The sequence below is a fragment of the Lissotriton helveticus genome, chromosome 3_1, assembly GCF_964261635.1.
Source record: "Lissotriton helveticus chromosome 3_1, aLisHel1.1, whole genome shotgun sequence".
Lineage (NCBI taxonomy): Eukaryota > Metazoa > Chordata > Amphibia > Caudata > Salamandridae > Lissotriton > Lissotriton helveticus.
In genome coordinates, this window is record NC_136061.1 from 408,333,255 (window position 1) to 408,356,952 (window position 23,698).

The 23,698-nt window shown below is 48.0% G+C and overlaps 1 protein-coding gene across 7 annotated transcripts in view; it reads left to right on the forward strand.

Moving 5' to 3' along the window:
- Positions 1 to 23,698, forward strand: part of LOC144822547 (caspase-8-like) — a 235,519-nt gene that overhangs the window by 66,560 nt on the left and 145,261 nt on the right. For 5 of the 7 annotated variants that reach the window (XM_078680206.1, XM_078680209.1, XM_078680207.1 and 2 more), the window contains 2 exons: positions 17,802 to 18,107; positions 18,472 to 18,574. In XM_078680206.1, coding sequence (XP_078536332.1) covers positions 17,815 to 18,107; positions 18,472 to 18,574 — 396 coding nt within the window. In that variant the 5' untranslated portion in view covers positions 17,802 to 17,814. Of the gene's footprint in view, positions 1 to 16,945; positions 17,003 to 17,801; positions 18,108 to 18,471; positions 18,575 to 23,698 lie in introns of all 7 variants that reach the window. The other 2 variants (XM_078680210.1, XM_078680208.1) reach the window with 1 other exon arrangement.

A 23,698-nucleotide genomic window follows, 5' to 3' on the forward strand; every position in this document is an offset into this window, starting at 1 on the left:
AGATGACTCTGAGGGGGCGTGGCATAATGGCGGCGGAGTAGGACGTGCTATACTGTCCCTCTGGTGCCGCCTGCATACCGCTTTGTATATCACCCCTTCTACGGCCCATCTGTGCTGGCCGTGGGGGTCTTCTTACTCCCCTCTCATCCTAGCCTCTGGAGGGGGCCCTATTTTCGCACCCCAGTGCGGCATTTTGCCCTTTTGGGGCGTGCGGCCCTAGCTTGGCGGAGGCCCAGCGACCCTGGCTAATCGGGACTGAGGACTCAGCTGCTGCTCTGCGGCGTTGAGAGGCGGCTGCCACCGTGGCGGGAGCGGTGGTCTCACTGCCTGAGCGGCAGACCGAGGAGTGGAGCAGTGGCGTGGTGTCGGCGGGCCCGGGCAGCAGCCGCCATTTTGTTCCTCTACGGTCCTGCCTTGCGTGTGTTGGCACGCAGAGCCAAGGCCCAGCTACGATCTTGTACGGAGAGGCCCAGTGGACCCCATACTGCAGCGGCGGCTGCTGCTTCACATGGCGGCTGGCTGTGTGCTCCTGGGGTGCTGCGGTGCGGAGCTGATGAGCGGGGGCCCGTGAGCCGAGAGGTGAGGAGCGGTGAGAGGAGGCAGCTGGCTGGATTGGGGCCGTGTTTTCAGTCCGCGAGTCGGCGGACGGCTGGAGGCCTAGCAGAGTGGTCAGAGCTCATTTTCCTTCCTTTCCGCCTCCGGCGGTACCCCGATGCCCGAGATGCCTTTGTGGACACACCCCGACTGATTGGAGGTAGGGCCCAGCTCCGTACGTGGGGGAGCAACATGACGCCCGTTCGCCCCCGAGAGACTGCAGCAGCGAGGCCTGCGGGCTGGCGGCGGGGGTGAGTGGCCCTCTCCTGATGTGCATAGCGTGTGGGGGTGCCTGCATTGCTGGGACCTGAGAGGCTTGCGGGGAGTGTGAGGCCTACCATCGGCCCGTGGGACGGCGGGCGGTCGGTCTCCCTGCACCTGCGGTGGAGTCCCGCCTTGGCTGACAGTTGTGTGCGGTGCACGGAGTGAGCTTGCTAACCTGAGTGGAGCCTGGAGATCTGCCTATATTTGAGAGTGGTTGTGGGAGCCTTGGCCGCCTGCTCTGTCCGTATCTTAGCAGACGGCGGTGCAGTGTAGCCCAGCACCGGGGGGCGGCCTTGCCTTGGGAGGTCCTGCTGTGGGGCGAGTGGTGTGCCCCCCGCTCCTCTCACATTTTGCGGCGCTTACTGTCTGGACTCCCGGTGGTGCCCCCCGCCCCCTGACAGACCGCCATCACTGCACGGGAAATCTATTGAGATTCTAAAGCACTAAGCCGGGCCCTGACCGAGCTGTGGCCCCCCTTCCCCTGGATGGGCACGAGGCCTATGTAGTGCTTTGGCGCGTGAAGCTCCCGCCTGGGTTGGCGTTCGGGCGCTAACGTGAGGACTACACCTTTGCCCTATCTGCGTGCTGTGGGGCGCAGGCCCCTGCCGGGGGCGAGATGGCGGCTTCCAGGAATCAGAGAGATAAACCCCTGAAGGACCTGCTTCAGAAAGCGACGGGACAGTCTGCCTCTCCGCCTGCTGACAAAGCCCCATGCTCTGAGGACAATGAACTCCCGGCGACCAAGGCTTTCATGCTAGAACTGTTCTCTGCCATAAAGGAAGACATTTTGGAGCTTCGTTTGCAGCTCACCTCTGATTTGCGCGAGATACGGCGTGATGTGGACACCGTTGGGGAGCGAGGGGCTACTTTGGAGGAGCATGATCTGGGAGCTGCGGATGACATTCACCGACTCCAGCAGGATGTGTTTCGCCTCACGGAACAAAACCTAGATCTCCAGGCGCACGCTGAGGACTTAAAGAACGGTCCCGGCGGAACAATATTAGAATTCGGGCGGTTCCGTGGAAAGGAGAGTGGGATAACCTACGTGAGTACATTGGGGCACTTTTTTGTCAAATCCTTGGTGAGGAGGAGGATCAGGACATCCAGATGGATCGTGTCCACCTTGTTGGACTGCCGCGTGGTGCCAGGGCCCCTCCCCCGGACACACTGGTGTGTATCCATGACTTTCAGATCAAAGAGAGGATTCTCTGGAAGGCCCGTGACCTCAATCCCATACAATTTCGGAGCCATCAACCAGAGCTTTTTCAGGATTTGCGGCCTCCACCCTCGTCAAACATAGGGACTTTAAGCCCATCACTAATCACCTTCGGGAGAAAGGCCTCCCCTACTCGTGGGGCCATCCGTTTTGATTTCTCTTCAAATATAATGGCAAACTTGTGCAGGTTCGTTCGCTGGACTCTGCCTTTGAGATCTTGGGTCTGGAGCGGACCACACCCAACGCCTGGGAGCAACAGGTCGCCTGCTAGACATCGCAAGCGCTCCACCGAATGGCAGCGCGTTGGGAAGCCCTCTCAGTCTGCGAAGCCGGATGTGTCCCCAAGTCTGTTGGAGAGGGAGGCTGCTGTTACCTCCATGACACTGGTTACCGATAACCCTGTGGTCTCTTGAGACCCACAAGACTGGTAGTAGTAGGGTTTTTATCCGGTGCAGGAGGCGGGCGATTCTCTGATGAGGATTTGTTGCTTACCTTTGTCCTTGGAAGTTAGTGTGTTCTGTATCAGGAACGGGAAGTGTTCCACGATGGCCCCATGTTCTCCTGCTATTTGGGCATGTCAAACAGACTGTTGTTACTCTTGGCGAAATCTGAGTCTCTTTACCTTTTGGTTTTTCTTGTGTTTGGGGGTGGGGTGGGGTGCTTTGTTGGGGATTTGGGGTTGTTTTAGGGGCTCCGCATCAGCTCTCAGGGGATCTAGGCGAGGACCCGGGTTGCAGACAGGGCATCTTTGGCCCCCAAGGGGGCACTAGCGTTAAGCGCTGCATTAGCCACTCCCCCTTCTCTAGGTGTTATGGGTAGGGACTTAAAGACTGTGAGCCTGAATGTTAGGGGTCTAAATAGCCCTGTTAAGCGTTCGGCCATCCTTTCCCTCCTGGAGAATGTGGAGAGCGATGTGTGCCTGCTGCAGGAGACTCACCTCCTCTCTAAGGATACTAAGCCTATGGCAGATAAGAGCTTCCCTCTACAACTATGGTCCTCAGGTCCTAAGAAACATGAGGTGGCGATTCTTTTTAGCGTGCGCGCGCACTGCAAAGTCCTTTCTCAGGTTGTGGACATTAAGGGAAGGTTTTTAGCTGTACGCGTCCAGTGGGGGGATACACAGCTCACAATAGGGTCAATATATGCCCCGAACGAATGACAAGAGCCCTCCTTGAGGGTGGCCCTCTCTGAGGTGTTAGCGTTGCCGGATGCATTGATTCTCGTGGGTGGTGTTCTGAATATTGTGATGGACTCTGGGATGGACAGGTCTGAGCAGAGGTCCCACCAGGCGGGGGCAATGTCGCAGGGAGGGAGACAGTGGCTTCTGGAGGTAGGGTTGCATGATGTATGGCGTGTCCAGCACCCCCTAGAGCGCGATTACACCTACTACTCTGCAGCACACAAGACGTACGCGCGCTTAGATCACTTCTTGGCCACATCCTCTCTCTTACCTCATTTGTCCACGGCGTAAATTACACCACGCTCCCTGTTAGATCATGCTCTTATCTCAGTTCTACTCACCTCCCATGGCGAACGACCGCCACTGTCTGGCTGGCGCGTTCACAACTCCTTGCTTCACTCGGACTCAGTGGTCACACGGATACGGGACACTATCTTGACGATAATGACTTGGAGGGTACACCCCTAGCGTCGGTATGGGAGGCCTTGAAATTAGTGGTGCGGGGAGAGTTTATAGCGCTCGCGGCAACGTATTCTCGATTGCGCAAAGAGAAGCGCGCTGAGTTCGAGAAGGAGGTAGGCGACTTGGAGGCGATACATAAGAGGACGGGGACCCCGAGGGTTTGGAGGGAGTTGGAGACGAAGCGACGCATGTTAAAGCACCTTGACCTAGATGGAGCTGCACATGCCCTATTGTGCTTGTGACACAAATTTTATCTCGAGGAGACAAGGGGAGGAAGATGCTGGCACACAGATTGCGGGCACGCGCTCAGTTGACGACTATACAATCCATTGGGGACCCTCAAGCAGCTGAGCAATCCCCCTGATGCCCTCATTATGGACTCCTTTCGGCAGTTTTACCAGACCCTATATAAGAGGGAGGCAGCGGCCTCTCGGGGAAAGGCAGACTACTTGGCATCTTGTGGCCTTACGCCCCTATTACAGACGTTCTCGGATGCTTTAGATTCAGCGATCTGCATAGAGGAGGTCATATCCGTGATTGCTCGGTTGAAGGTGGCTAAATTCCCGGGGCCGGATGGCTACTCTGCCATATTTTATAAAACTTATTGTGTGAAGCTGGCTCCTCTTTTAAACCACCTCTTCAACTCCTTTCTTGATACAGGAGAAGTGACTCCCTCCATGGCTGAGGCAGTGATTACGGTCATTCTTAAACCTGGGAAGGACCCCAAGGATTGCTTTTCATACAGACCGATCTCGTTGCTCAACATTGATGCAAAATTATTCGCGAGCGGCGAGACTCAGCCCATTAATGGATGGAATAATTGATCCGGACCAGGCAGGCTTCATCCCGACGCGGCAGGGGGGGGACAATACCAAGCGGCTTCTCCACCTCATAGATTTGGTCCACCGCTCTCAGACTCAGGATTTCTTTCTTTCTTTTGACGCAGAGAAGGCCTTCGACCGGGTAGACTGGGACTACCTGTTCGCTGTTCTGAAGGCCTTTGGGGTGGGTAACAACATTTTGCGTTGGGTTCGGTGCCTCTATGCGGCCCATAGGGTGGCGGTGCGGGTGAATGGGTGTAAATCAGCCCTCTTCCCCATCACTAGAGGAACGCGACAGGGTTGTCCCTTATCTCCGTTGCTCTTTGCGCTCTATAAGGAGCCCTTCGCCCAACGCATTCAGTCCAACGTGGGTATCGAGGGGATTAAGTTCGGCGCTGATACTCATAAGATTAGCCTGTATGCGGACAATGTTATCCTGTCGCTAACCCAACCTCAATCCTCCCTGCGGTATCTGTCTGCAGAACTCCTTGAATTCTGAAAGGTGGCGGGTTTCAAAGTTATCTTCTCAAATTCACTAATCCTTAATGTCTCCATTCCTGATGCAGACGTGCAGGATCTGCAGCAAGACTTTGCCTTCCAGTAGGTGCACTCTGATATTCAATACCTGGGTACCCGATTGTTCCCCTCTATCTCTAAAACGGTGTCCCTTAACTATAGGCTGCTTGTTGAACAAACTGCCAAAGCCCTCTCTGAATCGTCCCGCCTCAACTTGGCCTGGTATGGGAGGTTGGCGGGGGTGACAATGACGGTGCTCCCGCGGGTCCTCTACCTCTTCCAAATGCTACCCTTGAGTCCCCCGCCGGGCACTCTTCGGAAACTGCAGGGGCTCCTTAATAAGTTCCTGTGGAACAATAAGCAGCCTCGGCTTGCGATGTCCCTCGCCACTACACCGAAGGCAGCGGGCGGGCTGGGCTTTCCCTTGTTGACGGCTTACTATTAGGCATCCTGTCTGCGATATATCGTGGAATTGAACAGGCCCTTGTCTAGCAAACATTGGAACTTTATGGACCAGACGGTGACGGGCTGTAACATCTGCCGGGAGTTGTGGTTACGACTGAAACACAGGACGTGGGGCCTTTACTCTTCCCCGGTGACCTCCCCAACTCTAAAAGCGTGGGACCAATTGGTGCAGCGCAGGGGGTGGATTACATTTCCCTCCCCAATGACTCCTTTTGTTGATAATCCAGATTTCCCGCCGGGTTGTGCGTCTCCAGTCTTCCATCGCTGGCGAGAGGAAGGCTGTAAGAGGGTGGGCTCCCTCTTTGACCTTGATGGTCTGATCCCATTCCCCTAATTGTGTAAGGAATTCTTCCAGCTGCCAGAGTCTGCCGCTTTTCACTATTCGCAGTTAGCGCACTGGGTGCCCAGCCAACCAATCTCGCCTCTGTCTCGCCCCTTGTCAGCGTTTGAAAAATGATTAGTTTGCAAGAAGGATGACCGCAAGATCATCTCTGAGCTGTATGCGATGATTCTGCGACATCCCAAGAAGCAGCGTACGAGGGCGCAGGTCCGATAGGAGACAGAGTTGGGGTGCCCCTTGACTGCCTCTAACACTGCGGGTACCGAGTCTGCCTATAAAGTGGCCGCTTATTGGTACTATAACCCGGCGCGCATCAAGGCATGGGATGTAGCAAAGTCAGGCCTCTGCTGGCGGGGGTGTGGCCTTCCAGGTACTTTGGTGCACTTGTTGTGGCATTGCCCGAAGTTGGTGCGATATTGGAAAGTGGTTCTGGATGACCTGGATGATGCGTTTCAGATTACATTTTCCCCGGGCACCTGAGCATGCGCTGTTGCTTGTGGCGAGGCAGATCCTTTTGGCGCAATGGGGTTCCCCGGCCACACCTGACCCACGGGATTGGATACAAAGGCTTTGGCACCTCTTAGCTATGGAGCGTCTTTCGTTGGGCATGGATGGAAAGGGTTCTGAATATGCAAAACTATGGGGTCTGTTCCTGCAGCTCCTGAGGGAAGTGACGTGCCCGAAATATTTACAAATTCTGCAACTCATTCCTTTAGAGCCTAGTGGGGCTACAGTGCAGCCTGAATGATGATATGAAGAACCTGTGGGTCCTGGAGGATAGACGGTGAAGTTAGAAGCTGATGCGGAGCGGGGTGGGGGTGTGGGGGCTAGAGGGGGGTGGAGGGTTGGGGTGTTACAGGTTTCTTTTGGTTGTTTCTTCTAATAAAAGTGGTGGCTATGGAATTGGAGGGACTGCTTCTTAAAGCTCAAATCTCCTACGCGGGGTCACCATCCGGGTTGTAGGCCCAGACGCCGTGTCGTTGCCAAGAGATTGCGCCCTGCTGGCAAGTTGATGTAGGCAGCTGGGCTGTGTATTAAGTTGCTTTACCACACAATAAAAACGATTGACTCTAAGAAAGATGACTCTATAAGAAGTGCATTTTAGTCCATTTATTTAAGTAGCAGATATCGACCCCTATACGGTTTATTTTCAGCACAACTCAAGATACTGATCTCTCTCTATGACATAGGAGCCCGTGGGCCCATCACTTTAAACATTTCCATTGAATTCTTCTGGGTGGATGGAAGGTGGATGGAAGGGTAATCATTAATGCCCAATTTTTTGATTCAACAAATTTCCTTTCTTTTGCCTATCACCAGAATTAATAAAGTAATTATCCAATTACCCCTAGGTATCTCCCATTGTCCTGATGAATTACCTACTGTAAGGACCCGAATCCTTTACGCGCACCCTTGGGGTCGAAAAGATGACAGCTTTACCTGTTTTCCATATATTGATAACAGTGATAGATTCACTGTATCACCAGAATATCATGGTTTTTACATGTGTTTAGCCTTTAAAGTGGCTGGATAGGCCATGTATTGTTTTAATGTATATATAGTGCACATTGCTCTTCCTTACTCACCGACCTTCAGTCTCCGCACATTGCTGCATATTACCTCCTCCCCACTTGGAGCATCTCTTCATGTTAATGCAGACGATTGTGCTGTTATGGAACATGATTATTATTTGTTAAACATTAATAAATGTTGATTATGATTTACTCAAAGGTGATGTTGAATTTCATTTTGAAGTAATTTCACTGTGATCACTTTCCTTTTTCACCGGACCTCACCCAGGTCCAGTGGATTTTTGGTCTCCTCATTGTTTTGTAACTTCCATACCTCGTAGACTCCACGAAATCACTGGGAATAACGCTGGACAAGAACCTAAACATACAGGAACACATCAGTACAGCCACCAAAGGAGTGAACTTAGAAAAAATATTATGAACACCTTAAGAAAAATAAAACCCTTCCTCCCCCTCGATGACTTCAAGTTGGACTATTAAAGTGCAACCCTGTGCGGCCTAGCTATATATAAGTTGGCTTTCTAAGGGCCTCTCTTAACTCTGCTGTAAAACTCATCACATAATCTAAAAGAAACTACCACATCACTCCTGATCTGAAATCTTTAAACTGGCTCCCATATGAGGAAGGATGCAATTGAAAATTGCTTGCATGACCCTCTAAAAATAAAAATAAAACTTTCTCCTTGAAATAAAGCGCCAGGATGCCTCCAAGGTTGAGAACTAACATTTCCTCCATGGCCTTCCTTCGCCTCTAGGGTCATTGAGAAATTTGTTACTTTGCCATAAAAATCCAAGTACACTATAATTCATGCCTTGTCAGGTTCCAAACTTTATTCAGAGTTGGCCGTATCACATAATCTGTCACACTTGTGGTATTAAACTACATCTCTCTATTTTTGATCAAGCCTGCCTTTGTCTTCTCATCCTACTGGATCTTACAGCAGCATATGACACCGTTGACCATCAGACGTTCCAAGACGGTACTGTTATTGTTCGAATGATAAGTCACAGGCCACACTCAGCCATATGGTTTACTTCCAGGCTCCATGCTGGCACCCATTCACTACAATCACTGCATTGAACCACCTGGAAGCTTTTTTAAAGATCTTTGTGTATCATTTTACCATTATGCTGACGGCACTGAAATCCGTCAAAAGTCAGATAGTACTGAATCCATTTCCATGAACCGACTGGTGTTGCATGCCATACGTACAAGCAGTTGCAGTAACTGATTGCTTCCAAATTGATCTTCATTACTTTAGTACTCTTGATGAACCTCTTAGAAGTGTTCCATCCAGTCGAACCATAGACAATTTGAATCAGGTTGTCCATGGTTAGGTATCTTTCTTAGTTCTCAAGCCCCAAAGCCCCTCTGGTTTCTTCAGAGATCAAGTTCTTCCTGCAGTGTTTTTCACCAGCATTGCTGGGGTCAATTGCCCCTGTAACATAGTTTTGGACAGTGACTGCCTGTCGGATTTCTTTCTTTGGTCTTTCTTTGGTCCCAAGCTGATTCTGTGCACCAGATTGCTAGAGGCAAGGATTTGAGTGACTCTCAGAATGGAACTGGAAAGTGATCTCACGCTAACATCTTCCGAAATTGCATAGCCTGCTCGCCCACCCATTTCACCTTCTCTGTACTGTAAGTACTGGCCCTATGGTTGCTTATTGGCATCTCCTGGCATCTCCTTTCCCCGAGTACCTTGTTTTAACTAAATCTGTCATTTAACTTTTTCCACTAGATCTCTTAGAGCTCTTGCTTCACTTTCAACTTCACCCACTGCCGTGCCCTTCAGCCTAAACCTCTTGAGAATCGTTTTACCCCTTTTTGACCTTTTTTCCAGTTTAATATCTAAGAGGATCCTGTGAGTGTGACAGGATCACACATCTGAAAAACTCTACAGTAGAGTTTTTAGGATGCTCAAATGACAGATTTTCAGACCCATGTCCACTTGTTCCCCTCTCCAGGGATGGTATAGTGTCTTACTAAAGCTAAATTCTGTGGGCTTTTCAGCAGCATCATCAGGGGACAAGCTCTATACTCTCCCCAGCAGAAGGCATCACAAGCACAGTAATCGCTTAGATTTATCTTTGTCTTGATTCCTTGTGCCCAATTAATGAGTTACACTTATTTCATATTTTCTTTTATATGAGGCTGATGAAATGATTTACACTGGCCCAGTTACATCCGAACAGAGAGACTGTTAGTTTACACTGGGTTAATCTCGGTCGGCTCACAGTTTAGGCATACGTTAGTAAGGGTCGCACTATCAAAAAGATAAACACTGTTTAAAAAGAGCACCAGTGGCTTGACTGTACCCTGGTTGTAGGCCTCTGTCCCAGTGAAAATATAAATATCCAGCTATCCAACTAAAAAACTAGAGGAATAAATCATGCACTTGGATTTCCTGCAGTATCCTTACATGATTTTAAACTTAATGGACTTCACTGACTCTCAGTACCATAGGCAAATATTGCTAAATTATTGTACATGCTTTCTTGATCAATTTTATATGAGCAAAAAGTGACATAATTTCTCTGGATAATGCACAAGTTCTTGTTGATTATAATGAGTTACCAGAAAGAGACAGTGGGTGATGACCCAAAAAATTAAGGACAGTAAGGAGAAGCCCACCCAGCTGTCCCTCACCAGTATTTAGGAAGTGTCTACACTAGGATGACACATTATCACTGGACATTGCTGTATCAGGGGCCAAGGAAAGGCACTGCCTACTGACTAGCGATAGGAAGGTTCGTGATACACATTGTGACAGATGCATTCTGTACCATCTTAAGTTAGACTTTTTTTTACCATTTTAAGTTAGAAACTAAACAATCTTAACACAAAGTATGGAGTGAATGCTGTTGTTAGGCTTTCTGTATTTGTGACACAGGGTACTTATGATGAAATAGCACTGTGAGCACAGTCCTACATACGCGCCTGAGCTGTGATTTCTGGATAGTGTTTGAGGTAAATAAAACAGACTCCACCCAGGGCCGGTTTTAGCGCTGGTGGCACACAGTGCAACAATCTTCTACCCCCCACCTTCCCATGACCTACTCCTCAGATTCCCTCACTACTCCCCCACCTCCCACCGCAAAAGGCTGGCTTTACTAATCCACTCAGCTATACACTTTAAATACAGATCTGTTGTTTGCACCAGGCATATTAACACTCTGCGCTGTTTTATGGCGAGTCAAAACTGCCACTAGACAAAACTCCAATATTTCTCTCTAGCAGGAACATTAATCACAAGAGTTTTCTTCACATTTTTGTTGTTGCCAGAAATCTGGATGCAAAAGGAACTCTGCGTCAGCTGCTTTTATTTATTTTATTTATTTATTTATAAAGTTTTATATAGCGCGAACTTGACCCAAGAGGGTATCAGAGCGCTTTACATTTGGTATCATTGCGGTACAAGATGCATCAGATACAAGAGCATAGAAAGGTACAGTACACATAAACAATGTTTCAATAGTTCGTAGGAGTGAGGGGAGGAAGGAGTAAAAGCAGGGAGACGATGGAACAATGCCCAATGACCGGCTGGGTAGGTGACGGTCAAGGGGGAAAACCAGGGCCAACTCCTCATTAGCTGTCAAGCAGCTCAACCGGTCATCAGCCATGTTGCTCAGGTCTCAGCTTTCAGGAAAAAAATGTTTTAGTTTATTTGAATCTGCGAAGGTTATATAGCGCTATCTAGACCCGGAGGTATCAGAGCGCATAACCAGGGGAACATTACATTAGAAGGTACATCAAAAGGATTGTAAAGCGCTGGCTAGACCCGGAGGTATCGGAGCGCTATAGCAGAGGAACATTGCATTACAAATTACATCAGTTACAATAGCGTAGTAAGGTACAGTAAACAAACAACGCAGGTGAGAGAATTTATAGGCAAGGAGGGGAGGGGAGGAAGGAGCCATAGCAGGGAGACGAGGAAGAACTGTGTCCAATGTCAGGAGATACAAGTAGAGAGGGAAAGGGGAGAGGTGGACTGAGAAGGGAGAGGACGAGGGGGAAGACGGAAAAGAGATAAAGGAAAGTCAGCCCCGAGACCAAGTGGGTAGGTGACGGAGAGGGAGATAATCTAAGGCCAGTCTTCTCTATAGCTCTCTAGGAAGCTCCAACAAGCATCGGTTAGAAAAATGGAAAGAACGGAGACAAAGAAAAGGCAGAACGGCAGAAATACGCAGGGGGAGGGTGAGACAGGGAGAAAGAGAGAAACAGTGTCCGGCTGGGCAGGTGACGGTCAGGTCTTGCTCAATGAATGCAAAGCTTTGCAATTTCACATTGTTTAGTTTTGTGAAGAGACTAACAATTAGGCCAAGTACCTTTTTGTGAACAATGAGTTCCCACACAAAACCTTTGGCACACTTGCTTTGAAGTTCTTTGTATTACACTTTACCACAACCAATTTGGATAGATTTTCATGGCAGCTAGATTTCAGGCTGCCAGGCCATAATCAGGTTTGTTGATGAAGTTTCGCATTAGGAGCACCACTTGGCACTACCTGGACCCTCATAAATTTGATCAAGATTTAGTTCATGGGTAGTGCCAAAGAAGACATTTACATTGGTGTTGAAGGGCCAGAAAAATACTGGCCGCAATTTGTTAGATTTAGAAGGAACTAAATATCCTATCACTGCCATGCATTTAAATCATATGCAACTTGATGAGGAGAAAAATAAACAAAGCGTTGGATCCTCATGTATCCTGGATACAGGTAGGCAGGTACGCGCGAATAAATAAGTAAACGGTTGAGGTTTAACAAATGCGATTGCATGCACTTGTGACTTACCGCTCTGTCTTTTGACATGTTAAATAGAGCTCACCATATCCAACGAACAGCATTAAGGAGAAAGTAAACTTCGGATGGTAAAAGCAGCCAAAAGTCCCAGATTATAAAGAGTCTCACCAGCGTAGTCATAAACGCTGTGAAAGTAAAGCAATGATAATCCACTAATCTTCAAAAGTCCATGTGTGATCAAACGTGGAGGAAGCGTAGCAATGATAACCCGCTGATTTTAAAAAAGTCCATGAATTATCATCGCTAAAGTAGAGCCCGCACCGAAATCTCCCAACCTCCCAGGGTTTATAAATAAAGAGGTGAGATGTGCGGCGGTTGCTCTAGTTCATGAGCTCACAAGTGACATTTAAACCATAAGTTGAGTGGTAAAAGTTACTTATAAAATTAGCTTTGAAGATTCTAAATCCAAAGTGATAAATTGTACTCACATAAGCCTGATAAATACCAGTAATTTGATAATTCAGTCCAGAAAAGTAAAAAAAAATGTTGTTTGATGTTGGGATCACAATGTTGTTGCGTGAGTAGGGCCTCGCCACCAGTGTAAGTTTCAAGGAAGATGAGGAGACTCCAGAAAGTAAAAGGTAGTTGTAAGTTTAATCCAGTAAAGTGATCCCATCTATCCTGCAGAAGAAGTCCGGTGCAACTGACAGTAAACTGCAGAAGCATCACCACACCAGATTCTATCACCATGGTACACCTTTAAACATAAGCAAGATGTCTATAGGCATAAGCATAACAGTGACTAAAGTAATTTCAGAATATTACACATTAGTTTCTCTGAAATTACTTTTGTTTTCACATCTGTCTTCACACAACATTATCATAATGCCTCAAACACGGAGTACAAGGCCTTTAGACATGATGTACAAATGTCGTTCTACCTTCATCCTGGGGCAACAGGGCTATCTGTATATCCACAACAAAACTAATCTGTGTGTACATCGCAAGGATGCTTTTTATTATAAATAAAGAAGCATTTCCGGGGGTTAGCAGAGGAGGCACTTCAGCTGACACTGAGGGTCCCTGTATGCGGTGGATTCACCGAACAGCTACCTGACATCTCCGTGTGGGGTGTCCAATTCGTGACCAAGATGGGGTCCTACATTCTCTCACACCTGGTAATGGGGTTGGATCATCCCATGGGAGGATTCTAGGCTCTACACCTACACACACTCTAGACATACATAGTGTAGGGATTGCATAGTAGGCGTATGCCTGATTACTACCTTCTTTTATTTGACTGCATATATACACTGCCTTAGCACCATGGTGGAAAAATATCTGCTATTTACTCTTTTGGTGCCTGTAATCACTTTCATCTATTTCTGACTACTGATTATCACAGAACATGTATTTTATACAATAACGATGGTTAAATAAATATATTGAAAACGTCCCACTGTTTATTCTCTGTATACTTCTCTGAGAACAAAAGAGCACAAGTGACTGAGCGGAAGGGTTCTGATCTTTTGCCACGATCCCTGAGGGGTCAGGGTTGTCATATTCAGTGGTTGCCAGAAACCATTCGTTCCCTGGTTGGGATGGGGGGCTTATGGTGGCACTGTGAGATAGCTGGTCTCTAGGCCAACATCTCCTGTAGGTGTGATTGGAATCAGTCTAGACACCTCACCCAAAGTTTATGTTGTCTGTAAAAGCGCAGGACCTACAGATTAGTGGGAACTACACGGCATCACCATATATGTATAGCATTCCCCCAAGCTCCATTGCCCCTCAAATAGTCCATACTAACACCTGGATATGGTTGGCGGGGGGTGGTGTCTCAGTTTGCAATGAAAATGGGGTAAGCATGTGTCCCTTCCCAGGTGTTCTCACTGTTAGTGTGCGATTTGTCTATCTATGCCCCTTTCCTAGCCCTTGTAATATTTCCAGTTTTTTGAGTCCCAGTTCTCTCTTGAAAAGTTTGTCTTGATTGTGTTACTCATCCCACTCCGTCCTGTTCTCCCCGTCTGTGTTGTTAACTGTTAAATAAACATGGAAAAACACTTGAGCTTACCAACTGACATCCCATTCTGAATGTTGACTCAAATTTACTTGGATTCAAGAGTGCGTATTCACACAGAGTCTTTCCACTCCACAGTCCAAGCTGTCCTTCATCTCCGGTATTATACGCCACATCAGTCGGAATCTCCTGGGGTTTGCTGGGCTGCTTTGCTGCCATTGATGGCACAATGGACTGGAGTCCATTGTCTGCTAGGCGGGGCTACCCCTTCTGTTGGCCTGCCTCTAATATCCACATCTTCTGAGATTTTAAAATGTTTGCCAACTTCGTTTTTGCTCTTTACACTGTGTTTCTTCCAATCTATCCAGATAGACTAGAGGAATGTATCCATCTATATGTAATCTTCTCATTCTGCAGCTGCAGTTTTTGTTATGGGTTGAAAGCTCATGAAGTGCTGCAAAGTGGTTTGAAAAATGTCTTGAAACACCAGGAGTAATCTGCAAAAGTCACCTCCCTTTAAAGTCTTGCTGCCTTTAGCACGTATTATTTTTCCCTAAAGTATTGAAACTTCACCACGATATCCATATTCTCTGCATGTGTTGCAGTCTGCTAGTGATCCTGATATCAAGAGCGATTTTCTAGATCCTCCAGTTTTGAGAATGAGCTTTGAAATTGCGTCCCCAGGTCTTCACATTCCTGTATATCACATGTTGTGTTCTATTCCAGGCTCATATGTTTGCCCTCAACCTCCAGCACTCTCTGCCCCACTGAGTTGACCTCATTTCTAGGCTCACCAATTTTGTGTTGAGGTGGTTATGCAGGTCTGTCAAGCTTTTTGTTGAAGTCATTTTTGAGTCAATTCCTGAGTACCCGCTGAACATGTGAAGGTTTTCCATAAGGTCAGGTTTTCGGAGGGACACTGTTGCAACTGGGGCGTTCTCCCTGGCTCTCCCCTCTCGGCCCACATTGACATCAGCCTATCTGTGGGCCCAAGTCATTTCCTGGATTTATGCAGGTAGACTTGGAGCCCGTTCCAGGACTTCTTTTTAGAGGCCGTGCAATGAGGAGTGGTGGCCATCGCAGGTTCAGGTCACGCTATGCTGCTTAGGGCACTCCGGAGTTCAAACCCTCTTAGAACGGCTGCATACCTCTGCAATCCAGGCACACATAGCCAACGGGAGTAGGCCAATCCGAAAGGAGTGTTCATGCCGGTCACACTGAGGGAGTTAGGGAGAACAGCCCCACAGTGGAAGCCGCGCCTCATACCTGGTTCTACTCGAACACTCTAGCGGTTCGCACTGGTGCTGTGTCTCCATTCGTTTTGTTGAATATGGCAACTACCCCCAATCCTCTCGCTCCTATATACCCTCAAAGTGTGCTGAACTTTGCTTTGTGCCCTGGCTAAACTACCCGTGATCTGCAATGGGGGCTGCATAGCCGTTGGTCTCTTATTTTCGGAGAGGCTCTGCAGCTTCTTATCTTTCTCAGGATCCTGAGAGAATCTTTCACTCAGCAGAATTCCACTCAGTGGCCTTTGATGCTGTGGTTTACTGCACGCACAATTTTTAAAGGCTGCGCTGCTTTGTTGACCTGCAGGCCTGGCCTCAACTTCCGCTCCTGGGTCCTCCTGAGGTAACCAGTGACTCAGTCTGCCATCTTGCAGTCCCCTGACGTGGGTCTTCTGCTTCTGGATGTCACTGGGTTCTGTGCAATAGGGGACCATCTTAGCCACACACCATCTCCCTGAGTTTTTCAATTCTGAAATATAAAGTCCACAGAAAGGAACAGCCACAATAGGTAATGCATCATCAAATATGCTATTCGTTGGAAAACAAGCATTGGCCATGCCAATATGTCAAGCTCATGACTGCATTGTTAAGCCACAGCTAAAAATCTATGTACGTTACTGACTGCCCTCCTTCCATCAGTGCTGCTGCCAGAGAAAAATGCAGTAAATTATCTACAACACTTTAATAGCATTGCAATGGCAAGTGTGTGCCCCTTAAAGTTCAAGCACAGGCAGTTGAAATGATCACAGCTGTGCGGGGGGCGAGCACTTATTTTGTGGAAGCACACAACTTCTGCCCAATCAAAACATGTACTCCTTGTTCCCATCGTGTAAGTGGAGCAAAAGCCCATCTCTCCTTGTGATATTCACTTTGGATGTATTTTTACCTCTCACCATGATAACCTCTTACTTGGACCTCCGATGGATCTTGTTCTATGCTGAAAGGGATTAAGATATTTGGAGGATGGGCAATTATCAAATGAGGACCAGGAATTGGGTATTTGCTAATGTTGAGTTAAACACAACTACAATTAGAATAGCCAGCAAAATTCACCACAAGAATTGAAACCCCACAGATTTACACTAAAATGAAATGAGACAGAATCAACAACATTTGGTTGCATCTAAGTTTCATTATTCAAATGTGGACTTCCCTCAAATTGTAAAGTGCTCTGATATCCTTCGGGATCAAGTTTGCGCTATATAAAACTTTATAAATAAACAGATTAGAGCATCAAAAGGTTTGTAATAGTGTTCCTCAGAGATCCTTTTGAAGGGATCTCAAAGAGCCTTGTGTTCCCTCGACAAAATAATCCCTTATTTGTGTTTTACATTGATACTGTCAATTTGTATATATTGTATGTTTTTTGTACATAAAGGTTGATAAGGTGGGGTTTGGATATGGTCATTGTAATGGTGTACAAACTAAAAATGCACGACTAATAGAAAATATTTTAGCTCTGTTTTCCTACTTTCCCTTATTTTTCTTTCACCCAATATCCCAGACTTTGTATACATGTGCTGATAGGATCCTGTGATACTGCTTCTATCAATATTCTGAGGTACATATATGTTCAATTCATTGTATGTTTGGCTTCCTCCATTGGAGTAACAGTAATTGTCCTTGCTGCAGTTGCTACATATGTTGCTGTTCCAGCGGGAATGGCCAGCCATGAACCAGTCTGCTGCTGCTTCAGTCACCTACTCTGCCTCAACTTTTCTTGCATCCCCCTTGGTCTCTTCACATGTGCTTCCCGCTACTATGTGTGCTTTGAAAACACAAGCTTTACATATAAATTGCCATAGCCCCAAATCCGCCCTTCTGAATGTTTCTGGGGAGCTGGTGGGGTGGGCTGTTTCAGTTTAGCCTGCTCAGCACGTCTCAGAACTTTGGCTGCTAATTATCAGCGCCCCCATCTTAGGTCAGTGCCCAGGTCAGTGCCCAGTGCGCCCGCATGCCCCCCCTAAAGCCGGCCTTGTTTCCACCTTCAAAGTAGCCAACATGATCAGTAAATTGTAAAAAGTGTCTTGTAAAAAAAGAAAATGTAGCTGTCTTTCGAATATCATTGATCAAAGATTAATTATGTATCAGTTTTAGTGGTGGGGTTTTGCTGTTTCCCACCACTAACCTAAAATCCTGTGTCTACTTCACGAAACCTGTCAGTTTTACCTGATTTTCAAATGCTCAGAGATTTTTTTAGGATTTTTAAACCTCTTTAAAAAAAAAAAAACGGAAGATTACAATGGAAATTTCAAACTAGCTTTCATTCGACACGCGCAGGCGGACCTAGATCAAAGAAAGTTATTTGATGGATGATTAATGCCAGGGAATCTTAGTTTGTCTTTTTGTTTCACTTTCAGATAGCCAGTGGACATGAGTGAACTCTTTATAGCCATCAGCAACAAGCTGAATGAATACAATCTGCAGTGTCTCAAGTTCTTGTGTACAGAATATACCTCGACAAGTTATCTTGAGAAGATCACTGAAGGATATGAACTTTTTCAGGTTCTAAATCAGAATGGAAAGCTTAAAAATAAAGACAGCTGGCTCCTAAAGGAGCTGATTTTCAGAATAAAACGAATGGACATTTTGAAAAATCCAATGGGTGCCAACCAAGAGGAAATTGAGAAAGAACTCGAGGACAGGGCCCAGATAAGCCCTTACCGGTGAGCTTGAGTATGACCTGGCATGACCTCATTTGAAAGCTCAGTTATCTATGTGTATGTATGTATGATATACGTGAGTGCGTATGTATGTATATATATATATATATATATATATATATATATATATATATATATATATATATATCCATATCCAACCCCCTGTCGCACAGCCAGGCCCTGTGGCCATTTCCCCCAGTAGCCATCCCGACGTTGTGCACGGCGAAAGGCCACCCCCTTCATCCAACCCCACGCATGTAACCAACCGCGCACGGCCTTGAGTCAAAGGTTGAAAGTGGAGGACTTGTGTAAGACTTCTGATGACGTTATAGAATGTTTTGGTTAACATTTTTATTTATCTTGCCAGGGTGTTTCTTTTTCAAATTGCGGAACAGCTGTCTCGTGACCAGGTAGAAAAAATCAAGTTCCTGTTGCATGACAAGGTGTCAAGGCCCAAATTGCAGAAAAAGGTAGGGACAGCCACTTTAAAAGTGTGTGATGTACTCGGGTTACTTTAAACAGATATACCAATATGGTTATGTTTACGTTTTACTCTTATGATGACTAATCAGATTGACAGGATTGATATATTCCGTTTCTAATTGCCACATTGTATAGTCTTGAACATGTTTACCTGAGATGTGAGATATTTTATTTTTGCCTAGCTTTATTCAAGTTCAACAATTACAGGGATTTAAGTTGCCCTTTCCTGTCTTCATGTAAAGTACAATGACCAGTGTGATGTCTCATCTGGATGAAGACATTGCACATATTTGTAATGTCCTAAATTCGTTTTTCCAGGATGGGTAAAACTGTCATGAAAAAATAAACTCCTTCCTGTTATCTAAAAACACTTCTGTTACAAATGTTCATAGTTTGCAATGGAATGGCTCTGGAATTTTCTTTTTATGTTCTCCTCAAAGGCCCCTGTCAGAAATGTTACAATTGCCCGGTTACTAAATAAGAAAATTGGTACAAACCTGTACAGGCAATCGTGCCTTCTTTATCCATTTAATTCTTCTGTCAATGCAGGTCCATACTGCCTTTTAATGATTGTCAATAGAGTGTCATCATTTTCTTTTTTTTGTAAACAAATTTTATTGATTTGCAATAAAACAGTGAAAACAGCCCACATGGTGTTGTGGAAGACATGACGTCCATCTCAAGATTCAACATAGTGGGATACACAAGTGCGAACTAATCCTTCAGGTTCGAGTGCCAGTCCACCTGTTGGGGAAATATGGTAATGCACATCTTAAGCCAGTGCCCGCCCACTACTCAGGATCCTGTGGTGCTTGTTAGTGCACTCTGTGTCCTAAATTCCACTGGGGTCCCATCCGGGAATAACAACGCAGGACCCCCCTCCCAACTCCCTCCAAACCCCTGCCTTCCCCACCCCCCAGGCATGTCGCCAATACGGCAAAGCATCTGTACTCGGACATTGGTCAATTCAGCCATGTATTAGGGGCGCTGTGTCCCATGTTTCCGATTACTGGCGCCATTGGATGGCATGATTACCATGTCAGCCCGGCTCAGAGATACCACACGGCAACCCCTAGATCATTCCCCTGCTACAAGGTCCACGTCAACAGTGTTGTCAGTCGGGTGTTTCAACAGGTCCACCAATGCCACCCATGCCAGTACCATCTTGAGCGTTCTCTCATTACCAGTGCAGTTGGTCATCTGCAGTCGCACGGTCCCCTCGCAATCCGCCTACTTCACCATCTCCCTAGTCCAGCGTGTCACACTTGGTCCGTTTTTCATTTTCCAGTGACTAGTGAGTTCCCTTTTAGCCAACATCAACCCCAGATCTATGAACTTACTAGTAAGTTTATTCCTAGCATTGTGAGGGAACCAGTGCAGCAAACCACAACAAGGCGCCAATGCTATGTCTCTCTCCGTCACGGCCGCCAGCCCAGTTTTCACCCCCCTCCAGAACTCTCCCAGATGTGGAGAGTCCCAAAACATGTGGAGGAACCCCGCACCCTCTAGATTGCATTTCAGGCACGCAGTTCGGGCCCTGAAGGATTCATTAGCCTTGCCCGGGGTAAGGTACGTCCTGTGCAGGACATGGAAGTGAATAAACTGGAAGCGTGCATTCCTAGAGCACTTCCAGGCCCTTTCTACAAGTTCCCCCCATGGTTTCTCACCGATAGCCTCACCCGGGCCCTCCTCCCATATCAGGGCGCAGTGCCGTTAGGGGCCGGCGCAGTCCCTGTGTGATACGCCTGTAGAGGCAAGTGCCTGCCTTGATAGTACCCGCCGCCATCACCACATATTGACAGGCCAGGAAGATCTCTGGTTCCACCTTCCCCTCTCGCCCATCTTTTCTGATAGCTGCCGTCCGAACGGCATGTAGGAGGAAATCACCTCTGGGGAGGTCGTTCCGCTTCCGAAGATCATTAAAAGGGAGCAAGGTATTGTTTTCAAATAAATCTCCTACAGTGGAGATCCCAACCTCATTCCATAATCGCAATCTGCTCCAGACCCCTCCATGGGGCAATGCCTCACAAACAACCAACGGGATCTCAGGAGCATACGGGGTCCGCACCCGCGCTAGTCTAGCTAGTCTGTTCCAACAGTAGCGCAACGTTTGTAAGTCCGAGGGGATCACCCCATGGGCAGACGCAGTAGCACTCGGGATAGGAGGGTCAGGCTTGGGTCCGGACCATCAAGGTCTTCCGTGTATTTTAACAGTCCTGCCATCCATTTTGTGTACCACTGAGCTGCACTGCATGATAATAGGCCTCAAAATCCGGCACCGCAAAACCTCCCTCCGCCCTGGGTCTCATCATAGTGGTGAGAGCCACTATCCGCATCCCAGTACTCGTTAGCATCGTTGTGTTGAGTTGAGCAAAAATCTTGGGTGGGTTCCAGATTGGAAGCGTCCCGAAGAAACAGAGAAGCCTGTAACCATTTCCACCAACGCCAAACTTCCCGCCACAGATAATGGGAGGGTCCCCCAGAACTCAGAGTTGCCCTTTGTGCTATGCTCTGCATGCCCTATGTTACCTTCTAGTAGATCGACAGGGTTATGGTATATCTGAGTGCCCAGGTAAGGTAGGCATCTAGTTTCCCAAGGTACACCCTGAGCTTCCGTAGATCCATCTCTACCTGACTGTGTAGGGAAAAGACACGACTTGTCCCAGTTCACCCTAAGCCCGCAACTCTCCCCAGGACACCTAGAAGCTCCTTGGCTCCTCGTAGGGCCTCCCCCGAGTCGTCCAGAAACAGTAGGAGGTCATCCGCATATAACGCAATGTGCTGTAACTGTCCCTCCACCACCAGCCCCTGATAGTAACAACCTGACCTCGCGTGCATAGCCATGGGTTTCATCGCCAGCGCGAACAATAAGGGCGAAAGTGACAACCTTGTCTCGTACCTCTGCCCACCATATAAACCTTCGAAATCAACCCCCCGTCCAAACTCAGGCAGTGGAATTTTTGTACAGGAGCGCCTTCCACTCTACGAAGCGGCCCCCAGGCCAAATGCTCTAGGAACCGTAAAGAGATAATGTAATTCTAGGCTGTCAAAAGCCTTCTCAATGTCGACCGTAAAAATGTATGCTTCCTCCTTGCAATAGGTGTCTGCCCCCAATATGCGCAGCAGCCTACGGACATTCATCGCTGTGTTTTTGGATGGGATAAAGCCTGCCTGATCTACATGGATAAGCGTCTGCATGTGGGCTAATAGCTGACTTGCCTATATCTGTCTTAATATGTTATAGTCTAAGTTAAGCATGGCTAGGGGCCAATACGTAGTTCGGTCCTCAGGTGGTTTACCAGGTTTTAACAGTGGGGCAATCATCGCTTCCCTCGTTGAAGCAGGAAGACAACCCTCCTGTTTCGCCTCGTTGTACAGTGTCACTAGCCGTGGGGCCAATACATCGTTGTATGCAAAGTAAAACTCCACAGGGAGCCCATCTGTCCCTGGTGTCTTATTCCTAGCCATATGTTTGATGGCGCTATGAACTTCCCCAATCTCCACCTCCCTGCCTAGTTCCTCCGCCGCCGCAGCATCACCCGTAGGAAACTCCACTTCAGCCAAGAAACCCGTCTCGTCCTAAGCCCCTGGGTCAAGTCTACTCTGGTAGAGGGAAGCATAATACTCCAAAACTGAGCATTTATATCTTGTTGACTGTAGAATACCTCGTCCCCCTGTGATATAGGTCGTGGCCCCATCAGTTGCTCTGGTGCCAGTACTCTGCTGCCACCTCATGGTAGCCTCTCCAACAGCCAGCCCCCAACGTCACAATGACCATTCCTCCTGCAGGCCGGCGAATGACCGTCAGACAATGCCATTCGCTGTTTGGGGTGTGACATCTGGCAATTCAATCTCAGAGTCTCAGTTCGTGCTACCGGGTCGGGAGCTTTCAGATCTGTCCATACCATACTCACTGTCCGTCGACTTTGGACTAGCCTTCCCTGGCTAATCTCCGCAACGGCCTGCACAGCCCTGTGTCTCTCGAGTTGGCGACCTGTCAGTGTGGGAGCCCTCCGATATCTCGGGGGTGTGCCCGATGCCCTTCAGGCACTGCTTAGCGGCAAAGTACTTGCTACATGTAGCTGCCGTATCTCCAGCCAGTGCCAGGCTTCTTGCGGGGCAGTAAAGAAGCGAGTCTCTGTTGTCGAACACCAGGAGACGTGCTGGGAATAACATGGCATGGAGGATTTGCAACTGGCGTAGCTTCCGCATGAGAGGCAGGAAGGAAGCATGTTGCCTCTGTACCTTCCTGGGGAAGTCTGGATAGATCATCACCCTGGCATTCCCAATCTGTTCCTTTTTAATCCAGTGTTCCATAAAATGCACTGCATCGTCCCCTTCCTCTCGCTCCGGGACCCCCACAATACACAGATTGTTCCGGCGGAACGCCCTTCGCTGTCCTCTCGTTTCCAGCACCCTAACCTTGGCCTCCACTAGTTTCAGCGAACGCTGTGGTGCTGTGACTGCCTCTGGGACCTCCTCCAAGGCTTTCTCGTTAAGCTTCACACGCTCCTTAAGCTTACGATGATCGTCCTTCAGCAGATTGAGGTCTGCCCCTATAGAATCTATCTTTGTCTCCAGAGCTTCTCTCGAAGAAGTGATGGCCTGCATGATGTCCACCAAGTTGGGCCCCTCCAAGACTGCATCCGCCTCACCACCACCTCATCTTCATCATACGTGTGCGGCCCGTGTCTTCCACTTGCCATGTATTGAACCCTTTCTTCCTGGACACCCTCCCCATTGTTAGCGGCTATTCAGGTTCTGAGGGGCGGTATCAGTAAGAATAGCGTAGGCGCCGAGCTCGGCAGCAGGGCGGGCCAGTCCGCACCGTCAGGACCGGTGTTCGGCGCTCAAATATGTGCCTGCAATCAGTCAATGTGGTGTTCCATTTCCAAGGGCCTCTTCCGTGTACACAGGCTCTTGGCGAGAGACACCAGCGTTGGGAATCACCACTCCACAGGTACAGCCAGTGGAGCTGTCCGCTTCAGACTGATTTGCATATGGCTGGGTCTGAACTGGAGTGGCAAAGTAAGCTAAAGTACGGTGATGGATTTACCCAGAAATGTGACTGGGGTTAGTGTCTGAAAAGTTTCAGCACTCTGTCCATCATG